The sequence below is a fragment of the Trichechus manatus genome, unplaced genomic scaffold, assembly GCF_000243295.1.
Source record: "Trichechus manatus latirostris isolate Lorelei unplaced genomic scaffold, TriManLat1.0 scaffold00050, whole genome shotgun sequence".
NCBI classification, from domain to species: domain Eukaryota; kingdom Metazoa; phylum Chordata; class Mammalia; order Sirenia; family Trichechidae; genus Trichechus; species Trichechus manatus.
In genome coordinates, this window is record NW_004443986.1 from 5,487,174 (window position 1) to 5,515,051 (window position 27,878).

The 27,878-nt window shown below is 36.4% G+C and overlaps 1 protein-coding gene across 1 annotated transcript in view; it reads left to right on the forward strand.

Annotated features, from left to right (window-relative positions):
- The window catches only part of HDAC9 (histone deacetylase 9), a 700,487-nt gene extending 687,449 nt beyond the window's left edge, over window positions 1–13,038 (forward strand). The window contains exon 26 of the mRNA XM_004377428.2: window positions 11,718–13,038. Coding sequence (XP_004377485.1) covers window positions 11,718–11,757 — 40 coding nt within the window. The 3' untranslated portion in view covers window positions 11,758–13,038. The remainder of the gene's footprint in view (window positions 1–11,717) is intronic.
- Window positions 13,039–27,878: the final 14,840 nt, after the last annotated feature.

A 27,878-nucleotide genomic window follows, 5' to 3' on the forward strand; every position in this document is an offset into this window, starting at 1 on the left:
AAAAGCCCCCAGATATCCTACCGGTGTGGCTGAAGTACAGCCTGGCTAGAAGGAGTAGAGGTGTCACACAGCACCAGGTATTCAGGAGACAGGAAAAAAAAAAAAAAAAGAGAGAGATGAGAAAAACAAAACAAAGAAACAAAAACAAAAAGATAAAACCAAAAAAAAACAAGAAAAAAGAAATGCCCCCAGGGGTGTCACTTTGTGTCTGTGCAGAGTAAGGGAGTAGCTCCCAAGCCACGCAGTACTGCCTGGACAGAAGGGGCTCCCAAGCTGAGAAAAGAAAAAGCAAACAAATAAACAAATCAAAACAGAACAAGCAAACAACAACAACAAAAAGCCCTGGGGGTCCCACCAGCATGGCAGCATGGGCCAGGAGGCAGTTTCACAGTCAAGCAGTGTTTTGCAGCCTTTCAGGGAGAAGCAAAGATGGCACACGGAGCCAGGTATTTGAGATAAAGGAGGTGGTGGTGGTGAGAGGTAAGGAAGAAATCTAAAGAAGCAGAAAAAAGCAACACCAGCAGCCATTAAATGGCACTCAGGGAGCCGGCCAGTGCGGGTGGGTAGGATCCAACCCAGTGCTTCCTGGCCAAGAGACTGTGGCTGCAGGAAGCAGAGGAGGCCGAGTGGGGGTGAAGAAGGGTAGGGAGTGGGAAAGTATATATTGCTGGTTACTAGTTGTTCTGTCTCCTGCTCGAAACTCCGTGAAGCTGCTTTCTTGCACCCCCTGTTCACTGATCTCCAATAGGAGTCCAAGATCGCGGATTCATGCTGTGGTAGCTGAGAGGGGACTTCTGCATATATCTCTCCTCCTTGCTCTCCATTCTCAGTCAGTTTCCTATTCCATTTGGTACTTGGCTGAGTTCTTTATCTCTTCATTTGATGCTTAGGGTCTCAGAATTGACGTATGTCTCTTTTTGACTTAGTTTTTTGGATCTTTGCTGTGCAGGGACGGCGTGGTGCTTCTGGCTTTAGCACCATGTTGCCCAGAAGTCCCACCAACATTTTATTCTGTTATTCATAAGGCTGCTATCAGTCGGATACGACTTGATGGCACCTAACAACAAGACCTGGGCATCTAAACATTTACTTGTTCATAGGTCCATAAAAATTAATAGTACAGTCATTAAAAACAAGTAATGAGTCATAGTGGCACAAACAATTAAGCACTCAGCTGCTAACTGAAAGGTTGTTGGTTTAAACCCACCAGTGGCTCCATAAGAAGAAGACCTGTTAATCTGCTTCTGTAAAGATTATGCCCAAGAAAACCCTATGGGGCAGTTCTGTTTCATCACATGGAGTTGCTATGAGTTGAAATCAACTTGATGGCACCTAACAGCAACAACAACAACCAGCAAGTAATCACTAAGCAATAAATTGATCCAGTTAATTTTAATCTAGGGTTAGCCTACCTAGCTCAAGATCTTATACAGTGCCCAGGTAGGTAGTAAACAAATATTTACTGAATGATTTATTGATGAATGGATCAATCAGAAAACAAAACATCATTAAATTGATAATATAACATTTTGTAATAGTACCTTAGCTCTTTCTGTCTCTCTCTATTCACTATGTCTTGTGAGGAAATCAGTGTTATTATATTTTTACAAGGCTTTTAAAAATGTGTATTTTACATTTATTTTATTTCCTAATACTAAAATGACAGTGTTCATTTTCAGATATGCTGGCTAATCAGAAGCCATTTGTTGTTGTTGTTAGTGGCCATCAAGTTGGCCCCAGACTCATGGCTACTCCATGCACAACAGAACGAAACACAGCCTGGTATTGAGCTAGTCTCATGATCAGTAGTGGATCAGACCATTGTGATCCCTAGGGTTTTCACTGGCTGATTTTCAGAAGTAGATCACCAGACTTTCTTCCTAGTGTTTCTTAGTCTAGAAGCTCCTCTGAAACATGTTCAGAATCATAGCAATCTGCAAGCCTCCACTGCCAAACATGTAATACCTGTGCATGAGGCATATTGGCCAGGAAAGCAACCCAGGTTTCCCACATGGAAGGCAAGAATTCTACCACTGAATCATCAGAAGCCCTAGTAGTCTTATTTTCATAAAGATAGATTGGCTGAGGAAACATAAAACAAGTGGGTAGGCAAAGTTTCTGCTTCAGTGGGGAAATGAATGGTATTAAGGGGAGGAGAAAAATGTGGAGATGATGCTTATAGTTTTCAGAACTATCCTCCAACCTACAGAATCAGGAGGAAGAACATGAGAGAACATCAGTTTCATTCATTCTTCAAATACTTTCTAATTACTTTCTATGTGCCAGACAAAGTGCTGGGATCCAGGGTCACAAAGCCATTGTGCACTCCTCAAAATGTGCACAAGCCTGCAAATTGTATTAATTTTCTATTGCTGCCATAATAAATTACTACAAACTTACTGTCTTAAAACAACACAAATGTATTATCTTACAGGTTTGTAGCTCAGAAATCTGACATAAGTTTCATTAGGCTAAAATCAGCATGTCAGCAGGGCTGTTTCCCTCTGACCCTTCTTCAGTCGTCACATCTCTTTCTGACTGTAGCTTGGAAAGGTGCTCCACTTTAAAGAACTCATATGATTAGTTTGGGCCCACCTGGATAATCTCTCCACCTCAATATCTTTAACATTAGTCACATCTACAAAGTCAGTTTTGCCATGTAAGGTAACATATCCACAGGTCCCAGGGATTAGGACATAGAATGGTCCCTTGGGGGGACCACTGTTCTACTTCCACAGGGATCAAACATGAACAGCCAACTATAATAAATGACATGTCATTTGATATGTTAGGCTTCAGAAAGAAGGAGGACCTAACCCTGGCCAAGAATTGAGGAACAAATCACAGAACTGGGACATCTAAGTCAGAGTGGAAGAATATGTAGGTTTCACTAAGAAAATAAAAAGAAAGGCACCCAAAACAGAGACCGTAACTTGAGCACAGCATGTGATTCTTTGTAGGTATTCATGCTAATACACAGTCCAAACTATATTCACCTCTCAGCCAAACTCTTGCAGTAGCTTCCTAACTAATTCCCATATCCATTACCACAGAAGTTGCCTGATGCCTCAGGAGAACATGAGCTCCAGGACAGAGTGACCAGATACTAGATATCGAAGGAGAACAACCTCCTCATGAGTAAGAAAACTGGAAAATTTGACAGAGTATTAGACGAGAAAAACACATAATATAAAATGGGCAAGATAAGTATATTTACAGAGATGAGGTAAGATGTTAGTTATATGAAACATAAACAAGAAATTCTCATAAAAACTGAGTAGAAATATTAGATATTAAAATACAATATTTAAAATAAAGAATGCAATAGATAAAATGCATAGAGGATTTGATACAGCTGAAGAACAAATTCATGAGTTGGAAAACTAGGTTGAGGAACTATTACACAAGACATCAAGAAAGGATAAAAAACACAAAGAGAAGTTAAGAAGAGGAAAGAAATAGAAGTATCATCTGCCTAACAGGAGTCCTAGAAAAAGATAAAGATAAAAAATGAAGAGGATGATACATTTGAGGAAATAATGACAATAAACTTGGAATAAATAAATACTGCAGGCATCAGATTGAACAAGCCCAAAGAGTGTCAAAAAGGAATGATGAATAGCAACCCACATCTACAGTTTTCCTGAGAGAATTAGCAGGTCGCCAAAAAGGAATAAGAATCTAACTGACATAGAATTTGTCAACAGTAACACCGTAGTGAAATAAAACATCAATCATAGAATTTTATGTATGACCAAGTTACTTAAATATGATTCTGTAATTTAAAAAAACTCAAATACACAAGAACTGACAAAAAAAAACAAACTGAATATATTTTAGACAAATTTCTAAAATTAAATTAGAAACAAATTTAGAAGATGCTGCTCAGTATATGAGAAATAAGAGTAATCAAGTAGCTTCATAAAGTTCAGTATTTAACAAAAAAGAAAGAAAATAAAGAGCACAGAAAAGGAAAAGAAAAATTAATCCATAATTAGCCAGAGCTAAAATTCTAGATGGTTGCAACAGTACATCAACAGGGAACTGCTGGATATTCAAGCTGGATTCAGAAGAGGACTTGGAATGAGGGATATCACTGCTGATATCAAATGGATCTTGGATGAAAGCAGAGAATACCAGAAAGATGTTTACCTGTGTTTTATTGACTATGAAAAGGAACTCAACTGTGCGGATCATAACAAATTATGGATAACACTGCAAAGAATGGGAATTCCAGAACACTTAATTGTGCTCACTTGGAACCTTTACATAGATCAAGAGGAAGTCTTTCGAACAGAACAAGGGGATACCGTGGCGTGGTTTAAAATCAGGAAGGGTGTGCATCAAGGTTGTGTACTTTCACCATACTTAGTCTATATGCTGAGCAAATAATCCAGAAAGCTGGACTATATGAAGAAAAATGCGGCATCTGGATTGGAAGAAGACATATTAACACCCTGTGATATACAGATGACATAACCTTGCTTGCTGAAAGTGAAGAGGACTTGAAGCACTTATTGATGAAGATCAAAGAATACAGCCTTCAGTATGGATTATAATTTAACATAAAGAAAACAAAAATCCTCACAACTGGAACAATAACCAATATCATGATAAACAGAGAAAATATTGAGGTTGTCAAGGATTTTATTTTGTTTGGATCTGCAGTCAACCCTCATGGAAGCAGAAGTCAAGAGTCAAATTACTTATTGCATTGGTCAAATCTGCTGCAAAAGACCTCTTTAAAGTGTTAAAAAGCAAAGATGTCACCCTGGGGACTAAGGTGTGCCTGACCCAAGCCATGGTGTTTTCAGCTGCCTCATATGCATGTGAAACCTGGACTATGAATAAGGAAGACCAAAGAACTGATACCTTTGAATTACGGTGTTGTCGAAGAATAATTGAATATACCATAGACTGCTAGGAGAATGAACAAATCTGTCTTGGAAGAAATACAGCCACAATGCTCCTTAGAAGTGAGGATAGTGAGACGTGGGCTGGATTACTTTGGACATGTTATCAGGAGGGAACAGTCCCTGGAGAAGGACATCATGCTTTATCTATTCAACATACAAGAGTAAGTTTAAGAGTTTCTTCTAACATCCATTTTGGTCTTTTCTTTCTTTCCTGTCTTTCTAATGACCTTTTCTTTCTTCATGTACGATTTCTTTGATGTCATCCCACAGCTCATCTTGTCTTTGGTCATTAGTGTTCAATGCATCAAATCTATTCCTGAGATGGTCTCTAAATTCAGGTGGCATATACTCAAGGTTGTACTTTGGCTCTCATAGACTTGTTTTAATTTTCTTCAGTTTCAACTATAACTTGCATATGAGCAATTGATGGTCTGTTCCATAGTCAGCCCATCCTTGTTCTGATGGATGATATTGAGCTTCTCCATCGTCTCTTTTCACAGATGCAGTCAATTTGATTCCTGTGTATTCCACCTGGTGAGGTCCACGTCTATAGTCACTGTTTATGTTGGTGAAAAAAGGTATTTGCAATGAGGAAGTCGTTGGTCTTGCAAAATTCTATTATGCGATCTCTGACATCATTTCTATCACCAAGGACATATTTTTCAACTACTAATCCTTCTTCTGTTTCCAATTTTTGCGTTTCAATCACCAGTAATTATCAAGGCATCCTGATTGCATGTTTGATCAATGTCAGACTGCAGAAGTTGGTAAAAATCTTCAATTTCTGCATCTTTGGCATCAGTGCTTAGTACGTAAATTTGAGTATTAGTCGTAGTAACTGATCTTCCTCATAAGTGTATGGATATTATCTTATCACTGACAGCAATGTACTCTGGGTAGATCTCAAAATGTTCTTTTTGATGATGAATGTGATGTCATTCCTCTTCAATTTGTCATTCCCAACATAGTAGACCGTATGATTGTCCAATTCAAAATGGCCAAAACCAGTCCATTTCAGCTAACATGTATGATATTGATCTTTATGCATTCCATTTCATATTTGATGACTTCCAATTTTCCTAGATTCATACTTCCTACATTCCACGTTCTGATTATTAATGGATGTTTTCAGCTGTTTCTTCTCATTTTGAGTCATGCTACATTAGCAAATGAAGACCCCAAAATCATGAAGGTCGATTCTACTTTGCTTTTTCTTTGTTCGTTTGTTTTTAATATTTTTTTTTATTATTGTGCTTTAGGTGAAAATTTACAGCTCAAGTTAATTCCTCATTCAAAAAGTTATACATATATTGTTTTGTGACATTAGTTGCAATCCCCAAAATGTGACAACACACTCCCCCTTACACCACTGGTTCCCTGTGTCCATTCAACCAGTTCATGTCCCTTCCTGCCTTCTCATCCTATGTTTGGACAGGAGCTGCCCGTTTGGTCTCATATATCTGACTGAACTAAGAAGCACATTCCTCACCTGTACTACTTTTTGTTTTATACTCCTGTCTTGTATTTGTCTGAAGAGTGGGTTTCGGATATGGTTTCAGTTCTGGGTTAACAGTGCGTACAGGGGCCATAGTTTCGGGGGTTTCTCCAGTCTCTGTCAGACCGTTAAGTCTGGTCTTTGTATGTGAATTTGAATTCTGTTCTACATTCTTCTTCTTCTGTTCTGTCCGGGACTCTCTGTTGTGTTCCCTGTCAGGGTGGTCACTGGTGATAGCTGGGCACCATCTAGTTCTTCTAGTCTCAGGCTGGTGGAGTCTCTGGTCCTTTGAAGGTTGACTCTACTTTGAGGAGGCAGCTCTACCTCAGTCATATTTTGAGTGCCTTCCAACCTGAGGAGCTCATCTTCTGGCACTGTATCAGACAATGTTCCATGACTATTCATAAGATTTTCATTTGCCAATTTTTTTTTAGAAGTAGGTCACTATGTCTTTCTTCCTAGTCTGTCTTAGTCTGGAAGCTCCGCTGAAACCTGTCCACTGTGGATGACCCTGCTGGTATTTGAAATACCGGTGCCATAGCTTCCAGCATCATAGCAACACAAAAACCACCACAGTATGACAAACTGACAGATGAGTGGTGGATATGTGGCTGTTGTTGTTAGGTGCCATCGAGTCTATTCCAACTCATGGCAACCCTATGTACAACAGAAGGAAGCACTGCTCTGTCCTGCGCCATCCTCACAATTGTTGATATGCTTGATCCCATTGTTGCAGCCATTGTGTTAACCCATCTTGTTGAGGGTCTTCCTCTTTGTCACTAATCCTCCACTTTACCAAACATGATGTACTTCTCCAGGGACTGGTCCCTCCTGATAACGTGTCCAAAGTATGTGAAACGACGTCTTGCCATCCTTGCTTCTAAGGAGGATTCTGGCTATACTTCTTCCAAGACAGATTTGTTCATTCTTCTAGTAGTCTGTGGTATATTCAATATTCTTTGACAACATAATAATTCAAAGACGTCAATTCTTCTTCGGTCTTCTTTATTCATTGTCCAGCTTCGTATGCATATGAGGCAATTGAAAGCATCATGGCTTGGGTCAGGTGCACCTTAGTCCTTAAAGTTACATCTTTACTTTTTAACACTTTACAGAGGTCTTTTGCAGCAGATTTGCCCAATGCAATGCGTCATTTGATTTCTTGACTGCTGCTTCCATGGGTGTTGATTGTGGATCCAAGTAAAATGAAATCCTTGACAACTTCAATCTTTTCCCCATTTATCATGACATTGTTTATTGGTCCAGTTGTGAGGATTTCTGTTTTCTTTACGTTGAGTGTAATCCATGCTGAAGGCTGTAGTCTATGATCTTCATCAGTAAGTGCTTCAAGTTCTCTTCACTTTCAACAAGCAGGATATGTGGGTAGTAGTCACTATATTGAATACAGTTCTAAACAAGAACAATATGAAGGGGGCTGTGGGGGAGAATAATGGGATTTGAGAACTGACTTGTCAGGGAATAGATATAGATATTGATAAGTTAGGAAATTCTTAGGAGTCAATAAACATGAGTTTGTGTCGCACTGGCAACCACCTTAAGATAAAAACTAGCATGTAAAACATATTTTAATCCACACAAAAAGAACAGTTGATAAGGTTCAGTATTTATTTATAATAAAATGTTTCACTGAACTAGAAATAGAAGGTAAGTTTTTTCCCTTGGTTTATTGTTACATGTCAACATGGTATAATAAGCAGAGATAAAAATGCCTTCTCTCTGTCTTTCTCTGTCTCTCACTCCATCTCTCTCTCTCTCTCTCTCTCTATATATATATATATATATGGTGATGCAGTGGTTAAGAGCTAGGCTGCTAACCAAAAGGTCAGCAGTTCAAATCCACCAGCTGCTCCTTGGAAACCCTACAGAACAGCTCTATTCTGTCCTATAGGGTCGCTATGTCAGAATTGACTCAACAGCAATGAATTTGAATATATATATGTATGTGTGTACATATATATGTGTACACACACACACACATATATTTGTATAAAATTTATTTAAGTTAGGATATATATATATCTCCAAAAACAGACTTCCTGAGTCATAAGTCTCTCACTCTGAGTTAACATGGTTTATTGAAAGAGAAATCTTTAAAGCCACACCAGGGTCATTAGTTATCAGAGAAATGCAAATTAAAACAACAACAAAATATTATGCTACTATAATTTTACACCTATTAGATGGCAAACATTCAGTTACAATATAAGATCCATGTAGAGTATGAGCTCCATGAGGGCAGGAATTTTTGTCTATTTTGTTGATTGCTGTATACCTAGTGCCTAGAACAGAACAATGTGCATATTAGGCACTCAGAAATTATTTGTTGAATCAGTAAAAAAATCAGTAAGCCGGGTAGTGCCAGCACTGATCAAGATGTGGTGCTACAGGAGCCCTCACAGCTGTGGGAGAGTAGACTATGGCAGGATGATGGAAAGCAATCTAGTGCTATTTAGAATACACAAAACATGTGACCCAGTATCCTCTCCTGGGAACATATACCAAAAAGTTTCTCACATAGGGTCATCAGAGTACATGTACTAGGAGGTTCACTACAGCTACACAGTTATTCTGTAATTGTTTAACTTGTGTTTATAAAGCATGTTCTCTTACAGTAACTCTTTTGATTCTCACAACCCTGACAGGGGCAGATCAGGAATTCTTTTTCCAATTTTAAAGAGAGAAATTGAGAATCTAGAGACAGTGTTCAAATTTTAGCAAGGGGCAAAGCTGACACTCGAACACAGGACAACTACCTCAAAATCCAGGATATTTTCTAACTTGCTGCATTACTAACTCTATTTCCATGCTGAAAAGACACAAAGGGGAATTAGTTAGTTATGTGTAGTGTATTCGATGCAAGAGAATGTGAGGAGCAGTAAATGGACTTTTTTAAAGCACACTACAGGCTAGTATGCAATGATTTTGAAGCGGGAAGAGGAAAGAGAAGCATCTGATGGAAAGCTTTATATTCTACCTGCAAGTCCCCATATTTCAACAGAAGAGGTTCAGTTTTTGCCAATGACTGGGTTGCAGTGCAGACATCCTGCTCATCTTCAAAGCCTAAGCTGGCCATGTGTGCATCTGGAGAAGGCACAGATCCTCCACCAAAGGGAGGCTTTCTTACATCTGTGATCCCTTGAGCATCTTCCACACACCACTGTGTCTGGCATTCCAGCCACACTGAATCTTGGATATGGGGGGAGGGGGAAGGGGAGCATCCCACTGTGGCTTTGGGTTAGAAATAGGGAAAGTCAGTTTCCATGAGAATGCCCAGTAGGAGAAGTCTACATATTCTCAGATGTAAACAAAATTAGTTTATGAACTTTAATGTTTCCTTAATTTAAAAAGATTTAATAAAGTTTGACTCATTTAAATAAATTTATCTTATATACAAACTCTAAACACTTTCTCACAGCATCTTATCCTAAGCACTACTGGACAAGCTATAACTTCCTAAGAAGTTACAGCTTCCACATGGACTCTTTAGAAATTTTATCTTTTTGGTAGTGTTAAATAATGCATACCTATTGATTTTCATTCTTTAATTCTTAAAAGATGTGCTAAAATCTTTTTTACTACCATTACATGAGTAGAATCTTTCTTTCAATATTTTAGCAACTTCTTTTTTTATAGGTGTATTGAAATCTTGACTTTCTTCCCCTATAAATCTGTAAAATAACATGGTCAAACAGTTCATTTGTCTTTATAAACAATTGTGTTTTAAACATAGCTTTTTTTTTTTCTCTAATAAGAAAGTAAAACCAAAACCAAACCAAACCTACTGCCATTGAGTCGATTCTGACTCATGTTGCTGTTAGGTTCCGTTGAGTTGGTTCCGACTCATAGTGATCCTATAGGACAGAGTAGAACTGTCCCATAGGGTTTCCAAGGAGCAGCTGGTGGATTCTAACTGCCGACCTTTTGGTTAGCAGCCAAAAGCTTAACCACTGCGCCACCAGAGAGCCATATGAAAGTATTCATTATAAAATACTGGCATGTAGATAAACCATACAGTAAATAAGAACAAAAAGCATCTATTATTTCAGCACCCAGAGAGAACCAACATCCGAGCCCTGGTGGTGCAGTGGTTAAAGAGCTCAGGCTGCTAACCAAAAGGCTGGAAGTTCAAATTCACCAGATGAAACCCTATGGGGCAGTTCTACGCTGTCCTATAGGGTTGCTATAAGTCCGAATCAACTTGATAGCAACAGGTTTGGTTGTTTTTGGTCCTTCTAGTTGGGTGGGCATAACTCTGTATCTGAATGCCACTCAACACATTTGTATGCACACGGTCAATGACCAAGGGACAAGTATTAAATAACTCATGTGTCATAATGTTTATTTACAAATCAATTTTATCTCCTTTATTTTTTTAACTTTTATTAATTCTGCTAGAAACATTTTTTTCCTCACAACTTTACACTTGAAATCAGAGCTTCAAAGAAGTGTCATGACGTTCCCAATCCCAACACTAGCAAACAGCAGAGCCCAGACTCAAACTCAATTCTCCCAGCATCTCAACTCCCAGCATTCTTCCCACGACAACCCGGCTACCTCCTGTCTTTGGATTCCTGCTACGATTTGGTCCTTTTGACTAAATTAAAAATCATTCTAAAAGTTTGCCTTAAAACACCCTCAAAGTGTTACTAAATTAAGGTTAAATCTCAAGTATAAATTTTCAAGCAATTAGTTTTGGTTTTGCCCAAGCAGAACACTCCACAGATGATGACGAAGAAAAACTATTTACATACTACCATAGTGCAGTTCTTGTAAAAATGTTGGGTCTGTAGCAGCGATTTGCTAATCAAATTCAGAATTTGATCTGAAATGCCTCCGGCAGGCAGCCAATCCAGTTATGAAAGAACAGAAGCAAAAACCAGGGCCCTAGTGAGTTCCCTCCAAAAGCTAACTGGGTCTTTTGCTCTCGTTGGAAAACTGGTTCCATAGGAAGTCACTCCTAAAATAAAATATTGTAGTTAATTTTTTCAATAAATTAATGAACCATACTAGACACAAAACATGTACATTTCTGAATCTCGAGTTATAAAATATTCTGACATGTTTTAATATAAACAGGGACATTTCCAATGATTGCTTGGATCTAAAATGTTTTTCCACTTGACATTTGTTTATACTTCCTAGGAAAGAGACTCTATTTATGGATAATTGAATAACACAAATAAACATCAGAGAGAGCTGAAAAATCAGCTTTGATTATGCATGAAAATCTACAATGTCATTGTGTACTCTTATGCTGTATTCTGATTGCCTGTTTATTTTTACAGAACTGCTGGTGAGCCTATGGAAGAAGAGCCAACCTTGTGAAGTGCCAAGCCCCCCCTGATATTTCCTGTGTGTGACATCATTGTGTATCCCCCCACCCCAGCACCCTCAGACATGTCTTGTCTGCTACCTGGGTGGCACAGATTCGATGGAACATAAACACTGGGCACAAAATTCTGAACAGCAGCTTCACTTGTTCTTTGGATGGACTTGAAAGGGCATTAAAGATTCCTGAAACATAACCGCTGTGATTCTAAAGTTACAGTAAACCATGATTGGAAGAAACTGCTTCCAGCGTGCTTTTAATATGCTGGGTGACCCACTCACAGGCACAAAGTATGAACCAGAAACATTCAGTACAGCATTAGATACTGTTAATTTCAGAAGCTACCACAGCCAGCGAAATTTGGGGCAAAACCTGATAAATACACATTTCTGACCTTGTGATCACTATTTTATTGGGTAATTTTATAAAAAAAACATTTTTAAGTTGTTTACAGGATTTGCTTTCAGCTATGAACGGATATCGATTCCAAACAGATCAGTTTCATTTTTTTTTTTTTTTTTTTGGCCTTTTGTTTTAACACCCGGTTCAACTCTGGCTAGTAGAAGTTCAAGATGGAGCAACTGGAATAAGGCTTTCTTCCGTGGACTAAACCACATTGTATCTCAAAGTCCAAATGCCAAAGGAACCTCACACACTGTATGTAATGGTGCAATATTTTATGTCACAGTTTTTAAGAAAAACTACTCTGTTTCCTTGACATCCCTCTCTGTGTTCGCACACATGGGCGGTTTGCAACTGTATTTGAGTGTGATGTCTCCCTCCCCCACATACATCCCTTGTCCTGATGACAGTAGCTTTGAGCATGTGTTCCATGGGGATTTTTTGCGCATAACCTTTCAAAGATGGTCTTAATTTGTTCCAAATTTTTCAAGAATTTATTCTCTCTCTTTTCATTTTCTGCCCTCCATTGCTTCCTTTCTTCTTACCTTTCATCCTTCCTTTAGTAAAGCTCAAGATTACCCATAATCTCCTCTGTTTCTTAGGGGCTTGGAGTATTTAGTTAATATGTTTACTTTCCAGGTTAACACAGTTGCTTTGCCCAATTGTGTTCTTTTAGCTGTGAAACCATTGAGGTGAATATGGTTTAAGCAATGCCTCTGAATTTTCTACATCTCTGAAATGTGTTAATGAAGGCATTGCCAATTTGAAGTCACCTTGAATTAAGTTAACCTAGACTTGTGCCTTCATGTGAAAACAATGACAACAACAATAAAACCTTTACACATGTTGCCTTAGTGTCAAAGGTTAAAAATAAAGGACATTTCTTTTTGGAGATTTAAAGGAACTTACTAAATATAAGTTGGTTATCCCTCTACCTCCCCAAATTCTCCTTCAATGTATAACTCAAACCTAAAGACATTGAAGTAGAATACCTCGCAGTATTTAATATCTGACAATGCTTTTGAAAGAGCTGTTGTTTCTTTTTATATATTTTCCTAACTCAAAGGATATATTAAAGCCATAAGTGAAGATTGTCATGCTTTTATTCAGAAATCTGAACGAAACCTTAATTAAAACAAGGTTTTAGGGAAAGCTATGATATGAAAGATATGGAACAATATGGTTTTAGTTAGAGAGGACTCTAACCTGTAAATCAAAGATGAAAGATTTCACTCAAGTAGAATTATGTAACTCCCCTTTTTTATACAGTCAGACCATATTTTTCATACATTTACTTTTTTAGGATTATAATTTTAATTTTCAATCTTTTTTACATGTACAAAAATGGCTCAATACTTGGTTTAATATCTTAGAAATTTGAGACACCCTTTGAAATAAGAAATCTGAAATGGAATGTAACTCAGTATTAGGTAAAAATTACTTTCATTGCATAAGGATAAGGTCAATCTAGATTCATAATAGTAATGATTTTTTTGTAAATTTCATATTCAGACAAATTCATGTTAGTCATATTTTATGGATCTTGCTATTTTGCCATAATTGCTTGAGGAAATTTAAACAAACCAAATAGCAGAGCCAAAGGCTTCAAATAAAAGAAACTTCCTTTTACAAAGAAAGTTACATCATATTTCAATTAGAAACATAATTGTGAAGTTTTAAAATCAACTTCATAATTACAGTTCTTTATTATTACTCTTGAGTCCTCCCAGGTATTTTTATAGATGTTGAATAAGAAAATGAATCAGTATAGTGCAAACATTCTAATTTACTGAAGTTTCCTATAACAATTTAGCCACATACTTACGTTGAGCCATCAATCTGATAAGCCAAATCACTAGGACAACCCCATGGTTATTTAGATTTAAAACATGACACATTAATGAGTTAATCACACATCCTTCCATGTGGTACGGTACTCTTTGGTTGCAGTTAGAGTCTTTAGGATACCCTGAGAGGCAGATAAGCTATGGGGAGGATTAATCGCAGCTGAATGTAGTTGTAAGAACAGCATGCCAGTGCGTTTTGATTATACCATTACAAGATGTAGCATAGCCCTGGGGACAGAATGGAGGCTTTTGGAGAATATCAACACTTCTTTTGAAATAGGCCAGCACTTTTTGAAAGGGCAGTTTCACTTGGTATAGTTTTCTTCACTTCGTCATTTAACTTTTATTGCTCACAATAGTTCTCATTTGGACTATTAGGAGAGCTCCTCACTAGACATTACCAGTAATTTACCTCTTTCTGATCCATACTTTGAAGGATACCCATATAGGCTCTCTCACAACCTCCAAGTCACTCGTACATGATGAATAAATAAAACTTCCTGTGAGAAAGCTGTCAGTAAACAATGCTAGCAGTTTTCGCTTGTGTTTATATCGTTCCGAATAAGGTTTAATTTAATAGTATTTGATAACAGGGGAAAAAGAAAAAGAGTATTAATTTTCTCAAGTATATAATATGCTTTCAGGTTATGTATTAAACTGGAAAACATAGACAGTTTTATTAGATAGCAAATGGACCTCAAATGGAAAATGGTGGTGGTGGTGGTTGCCATTGAGTTGATTCCTACTCATGTTGACCCTGTGTGTGCAGAGTAGAACTATTCTATAGAGTTTTCAAGGCTGTGACCTTTTGGAAGCAGATTGCCAGGCCTGTCTTCTGGGGCATCTCTGGGTCGGTCTGAATCGACAACCTTTCGGTGAGTAGTCAAGCACGTAACCATCTGTGCCACCCAGGGACTGCTTAAATGGAAAATAGAGGCTATGTCATCATATTCTTAAATCAGAAGAATATTTTGAAATGAAATATTTCTAATATTTTAACAACAGCAACAGTGGAGCTAAAAGTCAGCCTTTGAGGACTACAGAAATGTTTATGAAAACTGCAGATCACATTTTCACTACCAGTCCTAAGACCTGAACTCTTGCCTTTGGTTCTGATTGCAACCCAATGTAAAACTCTCACCTCTCTCTCTCTCTTTCTCTCTCTCCCTCCCTTGCTCCCTCTTTCTCTCTCTCTCTGGCATGGTAGCCTTGAAAGCAGGACATTTCCTAACACGAAAACTTCAGAAACTACAGGACTGGTCTCTCCTAACAGTTCAGTACTGTTTTATTTCTGAAGGTCAATCATAAAGCCTTGAGGATTTACTGGGTTTCTTTACAGACTCCATATGGAGGTAAAATAGAATGATTAGGTGGAAAGTCTCCTGGGAGAAAATTTCTCTTCAGTCAGCACTTTTATACGTATTTCTTACCCTAGCATTTCTGTTTAGGACATTATACTTAAATATTTCTTACTATTTACCTTTGAAAGTTTACTCTCAATTTGTCTCAATCAAAGATGTATTAAATGTCTAATAACCCCAAAACAAACAAGCCAAAAGTTCTCAGTGTAAGAGGGATTCATTCTGAGCTTGAAATTATTATGTGAGCTTTACATTGTCATTCTAGTGGAATCTATCTTAACGTTCTTTTCCTGCTTCAGGAATGAAATCTCTTGACTTTCTGAGAAAATAAGAAAAGAAAAAAGGCAGAAAAAGGAAACAACATTCTTGTTCACTAGTTTCTATAAAGAGGGTATTTTCACCTCCAAAAGAAATGAAAACCAGATCTATGCTAAGAAATGAAGGCATTTTACTGTTGTCTTCAGAAAGATCATCATCAAATATTTGTTGTGTTCCCAGAGGACACAATTATATTTTGGACTCTAGGAGTATTTTGTACAACTTAACTCCTTTTTGAATGAAGTATTATGAAGTATTTGATCACCTTCATCAACACCATTACTAAAATACATATGTACCTATATGCGTAGCTTCTTTTTCTGGGCATATTTACGTTGAAAATCATAGTCTTGCCCTCTAAGAACTTGCTTTCATCCCCTCAAGTGCTTGATTGTCATGTGGCCGAGGTATAAATTTTTAATATAAACATGGTCCACTCATACAGCGTTGAAGACCTTGGCTCCTACAGATCAATTGTAGTCCACTTTTTCCTATGACATATATAGCTGATTTTATATAACAGATTAAGCAACGACTGAATCACTTATTAATATGCAGGAAATAGCTGGGTCAATGATTAAACCTTAGACTACTGATTTGGGGCTGTTTGGACTTGATCTCAGTGACGACTCGAGTTCTAACTATTTATCAAACCATCCTAATTCTCATATTGGAACATGCAACAAATACATGGGGAATTCACTGTATGGTGCCAATCTTTCTAACCAATAATTTCCTCTCCACTTTTTCCCCTTTCCCCCTGCCCAACTGCCAAACTAAATAGCTATATCTAAACAATTAGAATAATTGCTTAAATCCTTACTTTGTTTCCTCAGTAAAAATGATCCTGGCAACTTATTTTCTAAGACACCACTAGGCATACTTTCTTTCATGTTTTATATAAACACTAGTAGATATTCTTTATCCTCCCTTTTATCTCTTCCTTTAAAAGAATGGCTTTACTTTTTTTTTTTTAAAACTGTTTTTTATCTTAAAAGATAGATCAAGTTATTATGTTTTGGTATCCAATTATGGAACAGAAACTTTGTGTCTTTAATACAGAATTTTTCTTTTGGTCCCCAATATAGTTTTTCACCATTCTTGCTGCTACCCAATTGTGTTACACTAGTTACTGTGTACAGAAGATTGTACACATACCTTCCCTGCCTTTCGGATGATGTCTTTTTAAGTCAAACACACAAGCATGAACTCCCATCTATAGAAAAAACGGCAAAAGAGAAGATTTAAATCAATATAATCTGGAAGTAAGATATTTCTAGACTACTGAAAAAAATAACTGAAGTCTTTTTATTTTCCTGTTTGGGCTTTAGGCTTATTTGACGTGAATGTTGCAACATCAAATATAATAAGTAGGGTCAACTATTTTGTGGGACATTACGGTCATGTCCTTTTAGTCTTCATTGTGGTGCCGTTTCTTGGAGTTGGCATTTTATGACAATTTATAGGGCTCCTGCAGCAATTTCTGGCGATTGGTTTTATTAAAATTTTGAATAGAAATTAAAGAATAAATATGAAACTTAAGACTTCTATAATCTGTGGAGCAATGGCACTTCCTTGGGTATGGGAAGATTGTTTTTAGATAAAAAATTACTGCTGCTCTTCCTAAATTGTAAGATTCTCAAACTCTTTCTGGATAAGCAATGGCAATGTCTAGCTCCACAATAGCTGGGTTAATGAAATTACCTTACCCTTTCAGTGTTCCTGGGCATAACAAGCATGCTGTTAAAAATGAGCTACCATTTGGTAGTCATAGCCTGGGTTATTTGTGTCATTTGAAAGTAAATATCCTGATATTTTTAAATAAGGTGGGCAGGGCAGGCAGGAAACCAATATTTATTACTCTTGTGATTAAACACTCTAGACCAGGCTTGTTGATGTATATGCCAATAATCTGGAGTTTCTGGCTGAGTGTGAAACTTAAACGTCTTTTCTATTGTGGTCTGATAGCTGTTTTTATAAGATCAGTTTGTTGTCTTCTGTGCACCAGTGGTTTTGCCCTTAATATTTTTGGCTAGTATTCACCGTGATCTGTCATCCAGAACTGCTGAGAAAAATACATGTTGCCCAACGTCTTTTCTTTAAATTTTGCTGCCAGTGATATTGTCCCAGACGTGAAAAATAATTATCTAATAAAGGATTAATATCTACTAACAATATCGTTGTTGAACATGCTTGTGGAATGTTCACCTTGCTCTTTCTGATACTTTTTTGTATTTGAAAATATTAAATGGAAAACACAATAGTATGCTCCAAATTATTGTTGATGTTGTTAATGTCCCGATTCTCCCTCACAGAAGACGAAAGATCCCATTTTGTCTTGTGTTTTCTTTCTACTGTTAGATTTTCTTCTAGTCCTACTGTGAATAAAAGCTATTTGAAATAAAAGTGTTCTTATTTTTCTACCTCCTCAGGTTTACTTGTGAGCAAATTTCCTTTATAATGAGTGAGAATGCACAAAAGAAGAAAAAGTAAATTAAAAGAGGGTTGAACGTAGTTTTCTGGTCAGTATAAAGAATAATAGCTATCACTGACTAAGCAGCTACCATGTACCTGTGACTCTACTGAGTGCTGTCCCAGGATTGTCTTTAACCATCACAGGAACGCTACATCAATATGGATTATGACTTCCATTTACAGATGAGAACAGTGAGCATTGGAAAGGTTAACTCACTTACTTACCCATTGTTACAGCTACGGAGAGACAAGATTCGATCCTTATCTATGTCTATCTGGGCTGGCTCTAAAGTCAGATATTCTAAAGTCTGTACTCTCTCCAAATGGCATACATGATATGGCAAAGATAACATACTACAGACATTCTTTAACTCAGAAACTATGCCTAACATTCAGAATAGACTGTATGCTCAGTCTGGGATAACTTGATGATTTTATTAAATTATCATTTTAAATGGATCTCGTAATTGTGGCTAGTTTTGTAGAGTAAATACAAGTTACAAAACAGTTTTTTTATTCCCTATTTCAACATCTTCTTTAAATTTAGCCAATAACCCTTAGATGTCATTGGAACACATACTCCCAAAATTCCTGAAATCTATTCAAAGACTAATACTTATTCTTGTATTTTATAACCCCCTGCAATGTTTAACAGTCTGAAACACAACTGTTTCCAGTGGACACCAGTTTGGCTTCTTTCTGGGAAAAGATAGTAATATTTTGACTAACAGAAACTAAACTTGAGATGGAGTGGGCTGGTAGAGTCGGTTTCAGTGGTAAATACCTTTGGTTTAATCAGTTTTGTAAATGGCAAATGTTACTTGGTAGTTCATTGTTTCTTTTAAGTTTCCATGGTGAAAAGGGAACAACTGAAAAAGAGGAGTATAAGTAAAAGATAAGAATGAGTGTCATATCATTATTTAAGGAAATTAGTTTGTACTTGTAAATACAATTCTAAAGAATTTCTTTTACTACATAAAACTTCTATGGCGCTTTAAAGTGATTGAACTCAATTTTTTTTCAAACATAATTATTCTTCAGCTTTGTAATATCAATAGGCTACATTCCTGTGGTCCTCTCGGTTGACCATAGATAGATCATTCCCTGATATGTCCTAATAAGTACTTTGGAAAAGACTGATACCTGTTTGTTTTAAGGTAGTAAGAATAGAGAAGCAGGATTTAAGGAAAGCGGTAAATGAGTTTTCTTTAAAAAACTGGAGGGATAAGACAATAAAAGAAAAATCATACCCATTCCAGTTCAAATCAAATTTAAACTTCTTAGTGTATCTAGAAAAGGCACTATTAACTCCATATTGAAAACTTATACAGTACATTTAAAATGTGATGTAATCTCATAAGTATATTTTATTTTTTTCCCAAAAATATTTTTTTCAAAACCAATAAGATTAAAATCTTATGATGTGATGAAGTAAATCACTTTAATGATATAATAAAAGAGTGAATCGTTTATGCCAAATTAAATATATATTTGTGAAATTTATTCTTAATTGAATGTGAAGACTTTGTATTCATGTAAGATGAGGTTGTTTCTTTTAAGGATTTGTGTTTTTAGTGCATTATTTTTACTCTTTCAGCTTTGTCAAACATTTGTCATATTTTAGTTTAGTCTTATTTATTATAAAAATAAAAAGATTAATAGTTATTGAATAGTTATCCTGTGCTCTCATTTAAATCTCCCAACAATCCCTTGAGGGGAGTAATTTAATAGATCAGAAAATTGAAGCTTCAAGGCCAGAACAAAGCCCATCTTCTTTACTGCTATCCAATCTATTTTATTTAATACAATCAACATTCACTGAATGCCTACTATATAAATAACATATATTCAGTACTTGTTCTCATCATAGTGTGGAAAATAGCAAGAAAAGTAGCAATATAACTATATAGCAGAAATTAAAATTTCATTAAAGCTCTCTTTGATGTAGCTGCAAAAGGAAGATTATCACAGAATGGATTTAGAATGGAATCCAAAATCAAATTGTGTGATTCTAAGGCTTTAAAGAAAGTGTGGCCTCTCTTCTTTCTCCATAGAATTATAACACTGTGGTAGACAGAGAATACATTCAAGAAATATTTGTTGTTTAAATGAAATACAATTATATTCACTGGATAACTTGAGCACAGCCCTATCAAGAATAGACATAATTTTTCATGTTAGTTAATGTCCCTTTCATCTCTAATGTCTACAAGGTCAGCATTCAATTAGAAGTATATAATATTGAGAATTATGGGAAGGCAGAGGGAGTTAGGAGCTGGTTGAATGTTCATGGGGAATCCAGGGCAGAGGGAAGGACTGTGCTGTCGCAGAATGGGGTGACCAGTTGGGGTCTCATAAGCATGTATGTAAAAAAAAAAAAAAAAAAAAAAAAATTCTGTATGGGAGACTAACTTGAAATGTAAGCTTCATTTAATTACAACAGTAAAAAAAAATTTTTTTTAAAGTATATAATATTGAGAATTAGAAAATACAACAGAATACATATGTAGAGATCCCAAAAAATCCCCTAAGAAATTAATTCTTTCTAAATTCAAGTCATCTGATTTTCCTCTTTTTTTTTTTTTTTATATAGTTAATTATGATTTCTGGTGAGTCAAGTCCCAGATAATCAAGTTCTACCATAATCAATTTTACTTTCCTCCATTTGCCCTTTAATGAAATATAATTTTCAACTTCTTTTATTTTTCAAAGCGCTGATCTCAATAAGCAGTACTTTCAGTCCTTTCATCAAATCTCAAACCCTGATAGGCTGTAACACCCTCATCACACAGATTGTATTTAGAGGTGGATTGAGCCTATACTTAACCAAATGTAGTCTAACATTTTTTATGGTTAAATGACCATTTCTCCCACTAGACTATTATATTCAACCCAGTAACCTCCACACAACCAAAAATACTGCTTTGCAGTTTTGATGCATATTTATAATGCATATTTAGATGCTATGAAATAGTCCTTTCTTATTATTACTCTTTTTAAGCCCAGTGGGAAGCCGATGGAAAGATATATGGAGGGTCATGTTATAATCCGTGTTACAAAATCATTGTCCATTTGGTTGAGATCAAACCAAGTCATGTGTTTATAGCCACAAGAAACAATTTTAAAAGCTGTCCAATATATAAATCTTGTTTACTCCAAGAAGGTTCAAGTTTGGTGGTGTAGTCCCAAACAGTGGAAAACATGTAATTCCTTGTGATTTGATTTAGACACTCACCCGAATTCTCTGATGTGATCAGTATTTCCACAGAAACCCAAATGTGTTTTCAAAAGTTTGAGAGATGTGTTAATTTTTGTTTTAATCTTAAATATAGAAATACTTCTGTTCTAAATTTTAAGAATTATTACCCGTAACAGCAAAAGACAAAATAAACAAATGGAACCTCATAAAAATGAGAAACTTTTGTTCAGCAAAAGACTACCAAAAAAGTGAAAAGACAAGCTACTGACTGGAAGAATATCTTCAGAAACCATATATCCAATAAGAATCTAATAACCAAAATATATATAAAACTTCAACAACTTAACAACAAAAAGGCAAATAACCCAATCATAAAATGGGCAAAGGACTTGAATAGACATTTCACCAAAGACAATATTCAAATGGCCACCAAATACATGAAAAGATGCTCAACATCATTAGCTATCAGAGAGATGCAAATCAAAACCACAACGAGATACCATTTCACTCCTACTAGGACGGTGACTCACAGCGACACTATGAGTCAGAAAACAACTTGACGGCAACGGGTTTAGGATAGCTAAGATAAAACAAACAAACAACAACAGAAAATAGCAAACGTTGGCAAGGATGTGGGGAAACTGGAACCCTTATCAATTGCTGGTGGGAATGCAAAATGATACAGTGTTGTGGAAACCAGTGTGGTGGTTCCTCAAAAAAATTAAAACAGAACCACCATATGATGCAGCAATTCCACACCTAAGTATATACCCACAAAACTTGAAAGCAGAGATTTGTACACCAATGTTCACTGCAGTTCTACTAACAATAGCCTAAAGGTGGAAATAATATAAATGCCCACGAACAGATGAATGGATAAACAAAATGTGGTACATACATACAATGGAATACTACTCAGCCAGTAAGAGAAACAAATTCTTGATACATGCTACAGTATAGATGAAGCTTGAAGACATTATGCTAACTGAAGTAAGTTAATCACAAAAGGACAAATATTGTATGATCTCACTTACATAAAAAGACAAGAAAAGGCAAATGTATAGAGACCAAAGTTTATTAGTCTAACGGTGGGAGGGTGAAGGAAAGGGGGTGGGGGTTAATGGTGATGGAAAATTTGCATTGATTAAGGGTAGGATTGCCCAGCTGATTACTTTAATTGCTATCAATAAGTTGTACACCTAACGAAAGTTGAATTGGCGAAAGTTGTGTGATACGTACATTTACAACAATGACCAAAAAAAAAAAAAAGTAGCTGATAAGGCTGCCTATGTACATCCAAAAACCTCATGGGATTTATTTCCTTGGTTTGGAGGTTTAAGGTCATGGTTTCATGGGACATCCTAGTTAACTGGCCTGTTGCTGTTGTTAGGTGCTGTTGAGTCAGTTTTGACTCATAGTGACCCCATGCACAAGAGAATGAAACACCGCCCAGTCCTGCGCCATACTCACAACTGTTGCTATACTTGAGCCCACTGTAGCAGCCACTGTGTCAATCCATCTCATTGAGGGTCTTCTTCTTTTTCTCTGACCCTCTATTTTCCCAGGCATGATGGCCTTCTCCAGGGACTGATCCCTCCTGATAACATGTCCAGAGTATGTTAGATGTAGTCTCGCCATCCTTGCTTCTAACGAGCACTCTGCTTGTACTTCTTCCAAGACAGACTCATTCGTTCTTTCGGCAGTCCATGGTATAGTCAATATTCTTCGCCAACACCACAATTCAAAGGTGTCAATTCTTCTTCTGTCTTCCTTATTCATTGTCCAGCTTTCACAGGCATAAGACGCAATTGAAAACACCGTGGCTTGAGTCAGGTGCACCTTAGTCCTCGAGGTGACATCTTTGCTTTTCAACACTTTAAAGAGGTCTTTTGCAGCTGATCTGCCCAATGCAATGCGTCTTCTGATTTTTTGACTGCTGCTTTCTGGAGCCATGGAGGGTAGATGAACCCCTGAAAGTATTACCCTGAGATAATCTTTAAACCTTAAACCAAAAACATCCCCTTAAGTCTTCTTAAAACAGCACATCTCTAAACTTCACTTGCAGAATACAAGTACCTTAAATTGCAATGATTCCTATATACCCTATTTACCTCTATTTACCTATATGTATGTTATTATTGTTGAACATTTAGTTTCACCTTTTTTTAAACCTCCATTTTATTTATAACAACTATTATTAATATTATATATCAACAATTATTAATACTGTTCCACTTACAACAACAGTAAAAATAGCAAGTCAAAACTTATTGAGATTTCATCATGCTTCATGATTTCTTTGGTCAATAATTTTACTTGCATCCCATATCTTTCTTCTTTCATGCAAGGAAGGATTAACTTTCTCCAACTTTCCCTGTCTAAAATTTTTTTTTCCCTAACTCTTGAATGATACGTGTGCTGGGTATAGAATTCTAGGTTGCCAATTATTTTTCTAAGCAACAAGATATCATAATTTTATTGTCTTCTTGCCTCTACTTTCATTGTCAAGATGACTGTAATTGTCTAATTATTTTTTTTGTAATTATTTTATCTGTTATCTCTAACTGCTTTTAAGCTTTTCTCTGTGTGCAGGTGTAACTTTCATTGTTTATCCTGTCAGGGACTTAATGTGTTTCCTAAATCCAAAGATTCATTTCTTTCTTCTATTTTGGAAAATTCAAATCCATTTACGAGTGGTAACAGCTGCCCCATTCATCTATTCCCTCTTTCTCTTCTTATACATTGATAGGCCTCATTCTGTCTTTTTTTCTGTAAATTTCTTTTATATTTCCCATCATATTATCTTTTTATGCTGTCCTTTTAGTAATTTCCTTTAATCTTTCAGGTTTAATTTTATGCATTTTATCATATTAATTTTGATTTTCAAAAGCCACATTATTCATTTTTTAAAAATGTACTCACTTCTTTGTCAAATATTACAATTTTTTCTAGTGTCTTGTTATTTTCTTGTGGCTTAGGTCTTTCGTTTTATATTTTAATCATTTTCTACAAATTTAGTTTAAAGTGTCTATCAGATTATGATCTCAAGTACTCAAATAATTACTCAGATTAGTTTCTTTACTCCTTGACAATTTTTTTTTATTGTGAACTCATGTTCAGCAGCGCTTTTACCTGTGGGAATCCACGGGGTCTGGATTGAAGACACATCCCTCTGCAGCATTTTGCATTTGCTTCTGGCAGGCATCCCAGGAGCATTACTACCTAGGATCATTTTAATGTTAATTTTGCTGCTTAGGGATTTTTTTTTTAACCAGATAACTAATATGAATTTAAATCACAAATCTATGTCCAGGGTTAAGAATGCTCACAGAGGCTTTTTTTTCCACCACCCAATGTCCAGGAAGAAACAACAAGCTTCCATGTTGTCAGTGGGTACACACATTTTTTTTTTTTCAGCTTACTTTACCGCTTATGGGGTGGCCCTTCAAGGATCCTGGATTAACTGCGAGCATGTATATGATAGGGTGGGTTTCTCAGTTCCAACTGTCTACCTAAAGACGTCCCAAGAACTCATCTTCTGTCTCTACATGGATATTAAAACATAAGGCCCTGGGTTATTTATATTAGTAACCCCTCAAAATCCCTTTCCCAAGCCAATGGTGGCATCAACTCTCCCACTTAACATTCTCATTTTCAATGTCTTCTTCCTTCCTGGTACATGGAGGCTTTCCTAGCTTTGCTGAATTCATCTATGCATTTAAAAAGAAAATTCCATCCAACATGCCTTAATATTTGTGGCAGGAGCATTCAAGTTTAATTGGTCCATCACACTGACAGCATTAGAAGTGGTTTCTGGCTCTTTCTATGACATGAGAGGATTGAATATCTGATCTCTATGGTCCCCTTTAGCTCTGATACTTTGTGAATTCTTCAACTGCATTACACTGACGTGTTAACCTCCAAAACTGCTGGTTTTTCCGCTGCTGAAGAGAGAGACTCAATCTGAGTAATGAGCAGGCACTGTCTTAACAATTTTTCACAAAACCTGCCTGAAGAAAAAGAGTTTGCAGGCTGAGGGAGAAACAGGAAGTTAGAAGCACACAGATCATCTGCAGAGATTTGCCTATTCTTAATTATGTGGGGTTTCTAGCACCTTTTAAGAACAATCTCTGATGATACAGTGGTAGTAGTCTTTTCTTTGGATGCGTGTGCTGAATCTTATGTTAGCAGAAAATGAAAAAGGTATTACAGTGAGTGCCACTTGTCTGAATCTTAGAAATAAGGATAGGGTTACGTGAACATTATTTCATTCTCTCTCAAAACAAGACAAGAAAACAAAAACCCATCACATGTCAGAGAGTGAAAGATTTGGGCTAATGCTTGGCAGGAACATACATAGCTGAGGTTTCATTTCTTTGCTCTCTAGTACATACTGTGGCCATGTTAAAGTTCAGACTTCACATTCCTTTCTGGTGAAAAAGAGATTTAATGATTATGCTACATGTTCTGCTGGCTCCTGAATGACATGCATCTTCCTCTCATTGGGGCTGCCCCTTTTTGAATACCTTGGATATGCCATGTGTGGGCATCTTTCTGACTGAAAACTCGTCATTGAGAAGGAAAGGGAACTATTGCTGTGGGACAAAAAACATTTACCCTCAAAAAAGAATGTACAAGCACACAAAAAAGATGTGGGATTTTTATGAATCATATCCTGTAATTTTCCACTTCTTTTCCAGCTACCTCCTTCTTAGAACAGAATCCAAGAAAACCAAAGAAAACTATTTGTGCTGTGTGCAAAAATTTTGCCAAATTGAATTACATAATTCATCTAGCAGATTTGATGAGTTCCTGGATGCAGTTTGCAAATTTGCATTTTGGGCACAAGGAAATAATGCATTTGTTATATATAAAAAACAGCATTTGTTACAAAACCTTCTTTTGGAACTGCTCAAGAATGTCTCTGTATATATATGTAGTAGATACACTTAGAAATGAAACTTGGCTATTTACCATGTACTCTTCAGGATATCTAACAGTGAACATAGTGAACTATAGAATCAAATTCATGAATTGCTGTCAATTAAGTATTTTTATAGAAGTATGATATTTAAAATGTTAGTTAAATATATTAATTAAATACATTTGATCAGCTTTCAAAATTCCCAGGTAAGGAATTATACTCACTTTGATCGAGCACACTTGGATGCATTGTACTTTATGCCTTATTTTTCAAAGTAAATATTCTAAATTTTTGCTAGAACTTTTGGAAGAAGTTTAGAGTTGGGAAACTCTTAATGTGAGTGTGAAACTGTGGGTGGGTTTGAAAAGACTGGAAAGGATGTTGGCAGCAGATAGCTTGTCAATATAGGACCCATTTAACTTTTGATTTCACTCTTCAATTGAGTTCAATGTTCTGATATATAATGCTTGACTAAGAATATTCAAGTTGATAGCACATATGTTTTATTTATAATATTCCAGATATATCTTTAATATAATTTTTATACACCACGATTTTATACAAAATGTATATAAACATTACATGGACCTTCATAAATAAAGCTGTGAGAATAAATAAAGGAAGTATTCTTATTTATTAAATAGACTACCTCTTACTGTCAAAGTGGTTGGCATACTGGATAGGAAGAGAACGGGACTAAGAAGATCTCGTTTCTATTTTTAAATATATCATCATATTTTAAACCATTTTCCTTTGCCTTACTATTTCTGTGGATCCAATTCCCCCACTGGGAGCTACTGTGAGAATCTGCTGGGAAAGTCCGGTAAGCTCTTGTGTAGGACTCTGTACCAAGGCAATCCCTAAACCAGATCAGCAGGGCCACTTAGTCTTCTGCCCCAAATTATAACCTTCCCAATCATGTACTAGGCATGTATTTAACATGTAGAAAACCATTAAATTAATAAGGAGCAATACAAATACCCTTTGGGGAGGCTGTGCATTAAATTGTAACTCAACTATCTGCAGGGCAGTGTGTGCAGGCAAAACTGAAATAAACAAACAAGAAAACCAAACCCATTGTTGTCGGATTGATTCCGACTCACAGTGACCCTGTAAGACTGAGGAGAATTGCCCTACAGGGTTTTCAAGCAGGAGCTGGTGGATTCAAACTGCCGACTTTTGGTTAGCAGCTGAGCTGTTAATCACTGTGCCACCAGGGCTCCAAGCAGAACTTAGGAGGTAGAAATACCTATGGAAACTTGACAGAAAACCACCAGGAAAGTAGAAAATGCTTCAGGAAAGAAAGCTGAAAAAGCTAGGAACAAACTTCTACATTACATTAATGCTATAGAACAGAAAAGCTATATATTCCCTTTTGCTAGGATTAATAATCTTTCATCTAGTAGAAACTAGACTCTCTGTCTTTCCTGTTCGTCTGCACTGAACCACAAATTTTTAGGAAAAAAGAATCTTATATCCACCTATCCGTGTAACCGAAAAAAGTCTATTGTCTATTGACTGATTTTATTCTAAGCAGACTATAGTGCTTTCCAAGGCTCTAAGAAGCTGTGAAACCTGTGCAGATGAATAT